Below are 12,220 nucleotides of genomic sequence, written 5' to 3'. Positions count from 1 at the left end.
CCTCAATAGCCTAGGACCTAAATACATTGCAGATATGCTTGTTGAATATAAACCTAATAGACCTCTCAGATCATTAGGATCAAATCAGTTAGACATAAAGAGGGTTCACTCAAAACAAGGTTGAGCTATTATGCCACCCGCAGCTGGAACCAGCTTCCAGAAGAGGTTAGATGTGCCACAACAGTAGCCACATCTGTTTAGCTTTGCATTTATTCACTGAGCACTCCGCTGCACTTACTGATTGTTCTGCATCATTTTATTTCTGTATTCTTTTTCTTCTTATTCATTTTATAAATTTTTACTTTCTTAATCTATTTTATTACATTTTATTCCTATTTCTTGTTCTTAATTGGTTTTAAAATTTATTTTATCTTGTATTTTCTTTATCATTTTTATGTAAAGTACTTTGAATTGCCTTTGTGTATGGAATGTGCTATATAAATAAACTTGCCTTGCCTATATTAAGTCATTTTTTGTTTTGGAGCTCTTTAATTTCACTGGCTGGATATCTTAAAATATAAAAGTGCATTTCTTCTGCTTCTATTTTTAGAAAGTCATATGTGCCAAAACAAAGTGGCAGAACAACAACAGTCTTGACTAATTTACTCCAGCAGTTAGTTAGACACGTATGCTTATCACACCTAATATTTTTCCAGCCCACACATTCAATAAAAAGTGTTGACATTTCCTGACGCAGTGCATTATAATGAATGAGTCTGTGTACACAGCTGCTGATGGATCTTAGATGTGTACAGCTTGTCAGTTTTAAATGTTTTCTGACTCGCTGCACTAACAGTGCTCCACTTTTATGTGATAAAAATGCAAGCACAACCTCATGGTCCAGACTTCACTGTTCTCTTAACACTTTAATGTGGCTGTGGAGCCCCACGGGACAAATCCGGCTCGCCAATCATTTTTGTCTGGCACGTCTGATTTGTATAAAATCACTTTGCAGTCTGAAACACGAGCCTCTCTGCGCAAAACTCAACGATGAGTTTAACAACACTCAGCAACGTGTGCAACAGCATTCAGAATCAGTAGTCTTCAGTTAGCATTAGAGGTCGACTGATATGGGTTTTTTAATGGCTGATGCCGACATCCAGAGAGCAGGGTGGCCAATAGGTGGATATAATGCTGATATATGACACAATTTAATATAGTAAATAACATATAAAATTGCTAAAAAAAAATTTAAAAATAAATAAATAAACTCATATTTAGCACTATATTTACTCAAAATTTTAAACAAAACTTTAACTTTATAAAAAAGAATCTTAAAAAAAATTACATTAGGTGCTTCTCAAACTGCACACTTCTGCACTATTCTACGCCATTTTGTAGTGTAAGAGTACAAGTAGTATGTTAACACTGAAAATGCAGCAAAAAGATGATGCGCTTTTTTAACCTTCAAAACGGAATGTGGAATGTTAGACACTTCATGCACTCAGCGCTCGCGGCTTGCTGTACATAGCGAAAGGGGCGGACTTAGCTGGCAGCGCTGCTTGTCTGACAAAACAGTTGTAAATAATGAAGAATGTAGCAGCTATCAGTGGATACAGCACCTTACAAATGTGAGTTGAATGCTTTACCATCACCCCAAGCTGTGTGAATATGTACGTTGTTTAAGATACAAGTGTTGAACTGAGGTTGGCTAACGGCCTAAATCTAGCAGCAACACATTACGTGCGCTTGAAACGTCACTTCTGTCAGCTGTTAAACGGCGAATGCGTTAAGTTAAATTTTTTAAGTGTTCCATTTGGGACTATAATACACTTTAAAAATTAATATATTACATGGCTGAGTGCATAGTATATTTTGTTAGTGCATAGTGTATATTGTGTCATTTGGAACACAGCTATTGTTTTAAATGGTATATAGCAGTTTCTTCTGATTTCTGTTTAGTCATCCAATTTAAGTAATTTATTTGAACAAAACAAAATAAACAAAATATTGTGTAATATATTAGGAAGAAGGAAATAGTGCACACAGTTGTCTAGCAACCATGGATGGCATGTGCACATTAGCAATCGCATTTTCTCACGAAATCAAACCAATTGTACATATAGTGCATAGTGAATAAGACATGTACTCAGAGCACACGTGAAGCGCTTTTATTTTGAAGCTGCTCTCATGCGCTAGTGCAGATCCAGCAAGTCTACTGACAGTTAACATGGCTTGGATTGCCTGCTTGGATTGTCACAGACTGACCGTCATGTAACATTTGTAAATCAGAGGAACTTGAGTTTTGATCCAGGATGACCAAACACGCTTCAGTTCAGAAGAAGATGTTATGAGCGCTCATCAGGAAGAAAGAAAACGTTGGATTTTTGTGAGGTTCATGAGTTAAATCCGTTTAAACGAGATATCCACATATTTGCAGATGGTATATGATATAAGTTTTATTGATATTTGCCTTTATCATGAGACAAGACAGTTAAAAGTTATAGGGAACTTTTGTGGAGAGAGAGAGAGAATGAAACAGGCGAGCACTTTAATATTATGAGCTCAAAGGCGTCTGTTGATATGCAGGACTTTAAACGAGGAGTTGTTGCACGCCACTTTATTATTGTAGTAAAACGATGGCACATAACAACAAAGCGAACTGCGATTGGTTGTTTACATGTCTCCGATGACTCCTTCATGTGCAAGCAGTCGATTCTCTGCGCCCTCACGGCTTAAGAAACGAATTGGCCAAACAGACAAATTTATCGGCCGATGCTGATAATTAAAGAAATCCGAATATCTTACGATTTATCGGCCTCGACGATATATCAGTCGACCACTAGTTAGCATACAGATCCACACCGGAGTGTATGTGTTTACGTTTTTCTGGCCATAGTTCTGGCCATAATTCACTCATACTGCTTTCCAAAACATGAAAAAATCACAGTTTAGGTCAGCATGTTTTATATGGTCTTATTCAAACAAATGTGTTTATTGCTTAGCTGCAGTGCAGAGCGCAGTCAAATCTACAGACGTAAAAATATATGATCACAGGTGTTACAGAAGTGGTGTTGTCCGTTTGCGCAGTCAAAAGAGAAATTAATGAAGATTAGCGACCCTTTAAAGAAAATACGCAGAAAAATCTGTTTTTTAAAAGCTTTTAGTTTCCCTGCATAATGTGTTAAACAGGTGTGTCATTTTTTCAGGCTCTGTAGTGCTCGAAAAAGGGATAACGTGAATGCCACTGAACCTGCATACATGCAGATACCCTGACGGTTTGGTTCTGTTAACAGCTGTGAGTCAGCATACTCAATCCCGAACATAACAAATTTTCTCTGTGTTTTTCTTATTTAGGTTGATATTGTCAAAGATATGGGGTTTTAGCAAATCTAAATGTTATAAAAGTTTTCATAGTTTGTAAACAATAGCTCTAAAATGTTAAAATGATCATTAAGTTTTTATTTTCAAAGTAAAGCTGAACAAAAATGTTTCATAAAAGTTATTAGGTCATGTTTGTTTTTCAGCCAGTTCTTAAAAAAGAATTTATGGCCAGACCTCAAAATTTTTTAATTGAATACCCCCGAGAATTTTAATGTTAAAAAAAAAAAGTTAAACAGTATTAATGGTTTTTAGTGTTGTTTTAAATGTTAACATGTTACTTACAATGAAAGTGCTAGCTAAGATAAATATGGAAAAATGTTTTGTCTGGCCCCTGCAATAAAATAATTGAAGAGACCTGTCCTAGCTTTTAAAAATGTTTTTTTTTTTTTTTACTTTTAAAAGCTTTTTTAAAAACGTATTTTGTACGTCTAAAACAAATAGTACATTTGTGTGGTTCAAAATTATAATTGTATTAGCAATAACAACTTTAACCTTGCTAAAGAAAAAAACAGTTTAGACCAGTCTAGGCTGGTTTGCTGGATTAAGATAGTCTTAAACTGGTCTGGCTGTAAGACCAGCAAACCATCTTGGGCTGTTTTGTTTTTCAGCAAGGTATAACTAGGTAATTAAGTAAATAAATAGGTTATAAGGAGCCATATATTAAGACCGCTATGTCTAAAGCGCAGTGCTATGCAATACGTCATACACACAAAGTCAGTGGGAATGGCAATGAAGTTTAGGTATTTTCGTGCCAGCATGCGCTAAGTCTTAGACCCCGTTTACACCTGGTATTAAGATGAATTTCGGGTGATCCGATCACATGTGGTCAGCCCTAAATACAGGACTAAACGGGGTCTAAAAAGTTTAGTGATCGGATCACATAAAATACATACGAATGTGGTCAAAAACGCATGTGACCACATCGCATCTGAGGTCCTGAATGTATTCCGGACAGCTGCAAAGCACCCCCCACCTGTCAACCAACCACTGCGTTACAATAAGAGTTTAAACTTTGCGGGTTATGAGCAGCTTTAAAAAGAAATAACTGTCCCATCTGAAAATTTGAAAAAGATTGAGATGAGAAGCATAAACATCTGAACCTCAGGTTAATACAGGAAGTCCACTAAAATAACGCATAATTCTGCTTGAAAAGTTGCGTTTGTGCTTAGATTACATTTCAGATGCATCTGGGAGAAACAGTGCACCGTTTTTTTGCGACTTTGTTAAATTATAAAGAATGTAAGTATAATTAATAATATTGATCTACTGACAGACAAATCATGGCTAGTTTTAAAAGTTATTAATAGCTTTTCGATATCACCTGCTGGTGAAATCCGCAAACTACAAATGCAGGATCTAAATTTAGAATTTGCGCAGAGAATAGACGTGGTTCTCAGATGTCTCAGCGCAATTACCTATTTCTCAGGAAAATAGCAAATTGCGATACTGTAAGACCACAGATAGTGCAAGCACTCTCACCCACACCCTCTTGTATCGCAAATAGAGCCCATTGCTAATTTAGTTGAAACAATAGTGTGTCTGTTACCATACAAATCATATAAGATTTACACAAAATATATGTTCTGCAGAGCAATGGTGAGCTAGTTGTTGAGTATGCGGAAGGATGCCTATTCAGGACATGATCAGGCCTGTCACAGAGATTATGCCAGACATGGTCTTTCATAAAGTGTTTTATGTTTCACCTGAAATTCTTTCTTCATATTATGTCATACTCACAGTTTGCTTTTGCTGTGTCTTTAGAAATACGAATAAATAATGATGCCACCAGCTGTCTGTCTATTAAATCAAAACTTCAAATCGACAAAAACTCGGTAAGAACATACAATGTCTTTTATTTTTATTATGAAATATGTTTTATTTTCAAATGTCTGCTAGACAATGAATCACTTGTCAAACAATATCTATTATGACTAATGTCCTGACATGCTTTTGAAATTTCTCTAGTACCATTATGCTATAGAGGAGGATTCAGAGGGTGATAACGATTCTGAGGAGTTCTACTATGTTGGACAGGTAAGTTCAAATTAATTTTGTGTACATCATATTCTCAAATGAAAATATACAAAATTTTATACTAAAGGTGCTGTAATCAATTTTTATTTTGAATACCAGGAATAAAATGTCCCTGCTACCTGACAGATATCACTGAAATAGCTGGCCTGAGAAATCACATCTCCCTCTGTGATAGCCCTGGGCTCTGTAAACAGCAAAAAACAAAAACAAAAAAAAGGGTCAGGAGCAGGGTATGCACATTGTTAGCCAATTAGAAAACTAGCATATCAAATAACACTCTCAGCCAGTAGTCAGGTTTCCATCCCAAAATCTGAATATCTCAAAACTTTTTGCAAATAAAGTAGGGATGCTCCGATCAGGATTTTTACAGCCGATACCGATCTTCTTGTCACCTGATCGGCCGATACCGATCCCGATCATTTCACCTTTTATCAGGATCTCTGTCACAACTGGCTATATGTAAGCTTTCTGCACACTTTCACTATTAATTGAATTTTCCTCTTCCCAGTAATATCACTTTGCCTAGTTTTTGCTGACAAAAAAAGTAGAGTACACAAACTTGACATACCTCTCCAACTGCATCGTTCTTAACTGCTGAATTAAGTTTGTTGTCTTACAACACTATGCCAGTATTCCACACACTTCGTGATGCTATAACAGTGCTGCTCAAGTCTTAAAGAAGCTGCGCGTCTTTTGCAACATGAGCGATCGGCTTATGCGATCGGCCAAATTACCGATCACCGATCGAGACATAGGACATGAATATCGGCCGATACCTATCGGTGGCCGATCGATCAGAGCATCACTAAAATAAAGCAGCATTTCCATCTTAAGCGAACAAAATCTTTACTTCGGGGAAATTGCCGCAAATTAAAAATGGAAATTAAATGGAAAAGAATATTGTTCTGCTGCTTCTGTTGTATGTTGCGGAAAATTCAGATGACATTTTAATGCGCATCTAGGAATTTATGCTGTAAATATGTTTCCATCATGGTTCATGCTTGTCTTTTTACCAAATAATAAATGTATCCACTTCAAGAAGCAGGGAAATTTTTTTCACATGTTTATATTTCTATCCTGCTTTTTTATGTTATATCTCAAAATTAGCATACAAATACATTGATGGAACCCCGCTACAATGTGAATCATTTTGTGGGTTCAGGTTTGCTGACACGTCTTCGGAAGGTGGGTTTTGGAAAAGGGGCGTGTGGTTGAACTATAAAAATGGTGAAAGTAAAACAGCTGAAATCGATTACACCTTTAAATTAACATTTTATGGCCTTTGCACGGGCAAATGTAACCTTTAGCGAAACGTGTCAAAAAAAGGATATCTGTAGAAGTTTTAGAGTTAGAATTAGCTAAACAAGGCCCCCCTGTTCACCACATGAACTGTTCCTTACGTGGTCACATCTACTAAACCTCCTTAGGTCTTACAGGTATAAAACTGGCCCCAAACCCACAGCACCTGGGGCTTGAGGATTTTCATTTCATGGTAAATTTACTTAAAGTAGCTTCAGCTCTTATAGAATATTTTTTTTATGACTCTTAACTTTTAATGAGTAGTCCCTCACTCTTCTGAGAAGGTTTCCATCATAAGAATGAATGTCCGCACACACGACCTGTTCTTAAATGAATCATGTGACCATGTTAACTGGAGCAAATCAGTTAAGCTGGAGAGAGTGAGCGCGGTGTATCCTGTGAGGAGCAGTCCAGTTGTGATGAAAATGCATGCCCAGGCTGTGAATGCTTACTGGCACTTTCTCACTCTAATGAGGCCAATTGCAACTTTCACAGCCTTTGCTGTTCTGGGAACATTCGATTATAGAAGACATGAGCAGATCACATCTAAAAGCCTTCAGAAGATGCTTCCATGCAATATGCAGGCAGATTCACACTGCTATAGAAAATAGCTAGTGAATTTTCATGATCTCAGGACTATTACCAATGTTGCATATTAGTTTATCATAGAGTTTTTCAAAATGTAGTATTTTTTTTTTTTTTGCATGGAATATATGCAAATATAATTAACACACATTTTTTTAACACTGTAAACACATTTATTCAGTTTGACATAATTGAATATGACGGTTTGATTCTGGTCTGTGGGATTTTCAAAAACTGATCAGAACCTTCAGATCTGTTTGGAACTAGTTGGAGCTGTGCAGCTTATATCACAGTTTTAGAAGTATAGAATCTGTTGTAGACTATTTTGTGTGAGTGTGATGAACAAAGAGTTCTGTTGCATCTATGAAGAGTCATCCACACAAAATGCTGACTCTAATAATTATAACTAGGCCTATTTTGTATTTTCTTGGAACTGAATGCATTAATGCATTCATTTTAAAAATAAATCATGATTAAATATTTTAATCGATTGACAGCACTAGATTTACATTTTCCTGTTCTCAAACAGCAATTTGTATTTTTTATTTAACGGTAAAGAGAGTGAACTCATTTGTTGTTTACATCCACCAAAGAATGATCAATACATAAATAGGACATATTTGACAATATTTATGTAAATTATTCATGTAAAGACAATAAACTGTACTTACACTGACTAGTTCTGTCTAATCCCTCTCCCAAGACAATCTGAATTTGTTTTGTTTTTTGTTCAGTTGCCACTACTGTCTACACTGCAAGCGTGTAATGCAACATGGCAAGCTAGAACGCACGTTATAATTTATAATGAACGAAGCTGACTACACTGCAAGTGAGCTCTTCGATTATAACACTTGTGTCTGCACTACTTTAAATCAACTACATTGTAATGAAAAATGAAGAGAGAGTTTTAAAGACTGACCAGCACTTACAGTATGACTTTTTTAATAAATGATGTGATAAAGCTCTAAGGCTGGACTAACACTAATTGTTTGCTGCACATTTGAAAACCAAGTGAAAATGAAGGTGTACTTTAACCGGGTCATTTTATTTTCCAGCCCCTGGTCACCCAGCATTTTCTAAAAGTGTCCTCTGAGCTAAGTAATATTAGTATCCCTGCTCGAATGTATATATTGTTTGTTTGTTCAGATGCATCATTCCTTTTATCTCCTTGCACCATATCCACTGACTAGGTTGAAATAAATATTGTGATTACTCATGGATCTCTCAGGAAATCTGGTGTTCTGTCTCCTTCCAAACATGGCATTTCTGCCTATTAATCAGCTTAGTGATGCATTAGAAAAAAAGCTAGAAAAATTCCATAATCAGATTTAAGATGCAATGAATTGTCTGAAAACGCTTGGCAAATGAACTTTCTCAGTGTAGTTACTAGGGGTGTAATGGTTCCCTGTAAATAACCGAACCGTACCGTTCACCGCCCATGGTTTGGGAAGCATTGGCACCACGGTCGTTCACCTCACGTTTAATGACGCATCTGGAGCACAAGTTTTGGTCAAGAAAACAAAGCGTCAAGCAGACGCACAGTTACAACCTCCGCTAATGCACCTGAATGGATCTGTAAATGGATACGCTCCACCTGTGTTTCATGTGGGTAAATTTAATGACATCACTGTTCTGCAAGCGTTGTGTGTAGTTGAAAATGACAAGTAGAAAAAACGAGCCGCTAATTGAGAAGCCCCATGCATTTCTCCTTTCTGGGAACATTGTTTTTTTGTTTTGTTTTTTTTGCAGTCAGTTACAACAGTGATGGTCAAAAGACGTTTACAAAACAGACACTGCAGACATCGCTCAACACGAGTGCTGTATACTGATAATATATGTCAATAATGCGAGTGAGGGTTTATTTAAAATGTGCATGCAAGTTCTTCCTGTTTCCTTGCACGGCTGTAATCTATCACGAGCGTCAATAATGCGCTTTGATTAATGGCATTAAGATGCTGTTATAGTAATTCATTGATACATGATTAATCATTTAAGCCAACATCACCCAGGGAATGAGCGCAGGTGAGCCGAAACTGCACATACTCCCTTCCATTTTTAAGCAGGCACTCAGTGCTAATTCGGACAGACATGAAACAATAACTAAAGCATTTGGGGTGTTCATGTGGGATTTCCATGAATGATTAAATACTCAAGCAGCATTATCACAACATCGCTTCTCGTATGCATTCTAATAGCAGGGTTGTTCCTTCTATAGTTATGTACAGCTTGAATATGTTGAGATGAGATTGAAGTGCACTTTGATGCATGTAGCATATTAGTGCAGGTATTAAGTTAAAATGTTGATTTAGTAATTAGAGAAAATGTTTTTTTTAGTTAAGGACCCTGACAAAAATTAACCATGGTTTTACTATAGTAATATTGTAGTAACCATGACTGCTGTCACCATGGTTTTCTGAGCAGAAATCATGGTTTTGATACAATTAACCATGGTTTTATAACCGTAATACTGTAGTTTCCATATAGTAACCATGATTTTACTATATATTGTAACCATGACAGTAACCATGTTTATATTGTGGTTACTATGATTTTACTACAAATGCCATGGTTAAACTATAGTTACTGTTATTTAAGGGCAAACCTGTTGAAGTGTTTACCAAATAGATTATTCTTTGGATTTGGCAGTAATATTTTTTGATGTTGAACAAAGCAAATACTGAACCGTACCGAAACCGTGACCCTTACACCGTGATACAAACCGAACCGTGAGAAATTCGAATGTTGCACCCCTAGTAGTTACACTGTTGATCTTTGGCCACAATCTACAAGTAATGATCTTGAAATAGGGCAATCTAAAGTGTTTGATCTATATTAAGCATTAAGAGAGTGCAGATATCTACCAAGTACCATATTTATCAACACAACCATTAGCCGCAGTCATCATCATGTTAAAAATAACATTATGATTGATGTCTAGTAGCTTGTTTGAAGTCTTCTGAATAAGTAATCTTCTTGAAGATGTTACACTGATTAAAGGAATATTCGGAGTTCAATACAAGTTAAGCTCAATCAACAGCATTTGTGGCATAATGTTGATTACCATAAAAATTAATTTGGACTCGTTTTCTTTAACAAAAAAAAAAGTAAGGCACTTAAAATGGAAATGAATGGGGTCAATCCGTAAACATCAAAATAGTCACTGTTTAAGAAGTATAGCCACAAGATGTAAACAGTATGTGTGTTATGATTTTAGTTACTTACTAACCTTTTCTGTGTAAAGTTATATCCAGTTTTGCAAATTTGTTGCCATGACGATGTAGTGTCAACAAACCCTAAAGTGAATGTAAAAATGACGATTTAAACAAATGAAGAGCTCAATAATACACAAGTTTTAACAGAAGAATTAATTTAAGTGCTTTTATAAAATTAAAAGTTTCACATTTCTGCCTTTTAAACCTTCCAAAAATTGGCCCCATTCACTTCCATTGTAAGTGCCACACTGTAACCTCGATTTTTGCTTTTTTTAAAGAAAAGGATGGATGAGTTTAAATTACTTTTTGTGGTAATCAACATTATGCCACAAATGCTGTCAATTGAGCTTAACTTGTGTTGAACCTGGAGGTAGAGCAAATCAGAAGTTGAGAAGTGCTGGTCAAAGATTGACTCATACCTTGCTCAGCTGTCCTTGTGTTTCTTGGATCTGAATGAATGCACTGCTGCTCCTGTCTGTAACCTTGGGCTCTGTGTATCAACTCTTTGACCTGTTTGTTTGTGTGGGCAGGTGAATTATGATGGGGAGCTTCACAAACACCCCCAGCTGGAGGCTGATCTGGCAGCCGTGAGGGACTTATATGGCCATCATGCAGTATCTCTCAGGTACCCGACCATTCTTTCACCATCCTTCATATTGACGTGAGGACATTACGCTTGATAAAACTTTTCTCACACGCTGGTGCAATTTTGCTGAGTAATCAAGCACAGAACAGGATCTGTGTAATGAGATCTGAACCAAGAAATAGAGAGTTACTGTGACAATTTTGTTCTGTCATCATAGTGACCTTGCGCAAGGCTCTTAACCTCCAGGAAGCTCCAGGTGGATTGTGCTTGTAGGTAGTGTCACTGTAAGTCACTTTAAATAAAAATAAAAAAAACATTCCATAAGAAGAAGCATGATGTCAGTGAAAGTGCAAACATTTCATCAGCACAGGAAAGTATTGAAATTGTTAACTTCCTTCCTACATATTGCTATCCCTTCCTTATTCGTGAAAAGTTTTATGGGGAAACGACACCTTGAGCAATCGTTCTTTTGTGTTCTGGCACAGTTAACCCACTCAAGGACGTTTTCTGCCTGAGCTGGATCCCATAACCCTCAGGTGGCCATTTCTCCAATCTGTCATTTGGAGAAAATCTCAGTGAACATCTGAAGGACGGTCTGTGAGAGACGGTCCGTTTCAGCTTGATTACAGTGATGTAATGATCAGCAGATTGCTGTGTTGTTTACCCTGATAGGCTTAAAGTAAGGGGTTTCTTTTACTAATCTGCTCTGCAATCAGTGTTGGAGGAAATTTTTTTAGCAAGATAACAAATCTAAAACCAGTGATTTTTATGGTGAAATGTGTCATTTCTGGGCCAAATATTAAACAAGTTTCCTAAATCTCCCCTCATCTTGAAACAGATACAGCAACCCCGCCCCAAACACTTGCCATTGGTTAAGGCAATGCTGCTATGTCAGGTGGTCAGGATGTTCAAACAAACGGAGCAATCTTCTGATAGCACCACGATCAGTATGTTTACATGCGCAGTTGTAATCAAGCTACAGTGGGTTTTGTGAGTAATCAAGCAACAGTATTCAACTGTCTGTCCAAGTATACATGACACAATGTGTAATCAAATAATATACCTCTACCTTGTTTGTAGGCATGTCATAAAATATCGATATATCGATTATTGATGGGCACGTTATTTTACCAATATATTTTTGAGGCATTGATATATTAACATTAGTCAACGTTTAAAT

General features: G+C 36.6%; 1 protein-coding gene across 2 annotated transcripts in view; it reads left to right on the top strand.

The window, feature by feature from the left end:
* The window catches only part of LOC127429471 (protein mono-ADP-ribosyltransferase PARP8-like), a 66,294-nt gene that overhangs the window by 21,249 nt on the left and 32,825 nt on the right, over nucleotides 1-12,220 (top strand). Inside the window, exons 5-7 of one of the 2 annotated variants that reach the window (XM_051678476.1) lie at nucleotides 5,086-5,156; nucleotides 5,290-5,358; nucleotides 10,985-11,079. In XM_051678476.1, coding sequence (XP_051534436.1) covers nucleotides 5,086-5,156; nucleotides 5,290-5,358; nucleotides 10,985-11,079 — 235 coding nt within the window. Of the gene's footprint in view, nucleotides 1-5,083; nucleotides 5,157-5,289; nucleotides 5,359-10,984; nucleotides 11,080-12,220 lie in introns of those variants that run through there. The other variant, XM_051678485.1, reaches the window with a different exon arrangement.

The sequence above is a fragment of the Myxocyprinus asiaticus genome, chromosome 3, assembly GCF_019703515.2.
Source record: "Myxocyprinus asiaticus isolate MX2 ecotype Aquarium Trade chromosome 3, UBuf_Myxa_2, whole genome shotgun sequence".
In the NCBI taxonomy this organism is placed as follows: domain Eukaryota; kingdom Metazoa; phylum Chordata; class Actinopteri; order Cypriniformes; family Catostomidae; genus Myxocyprinus; species Myxocyprinus asiaticus.
This window is presented reverse-complemented; position numbering and strand designations above follow the sequence as displayed.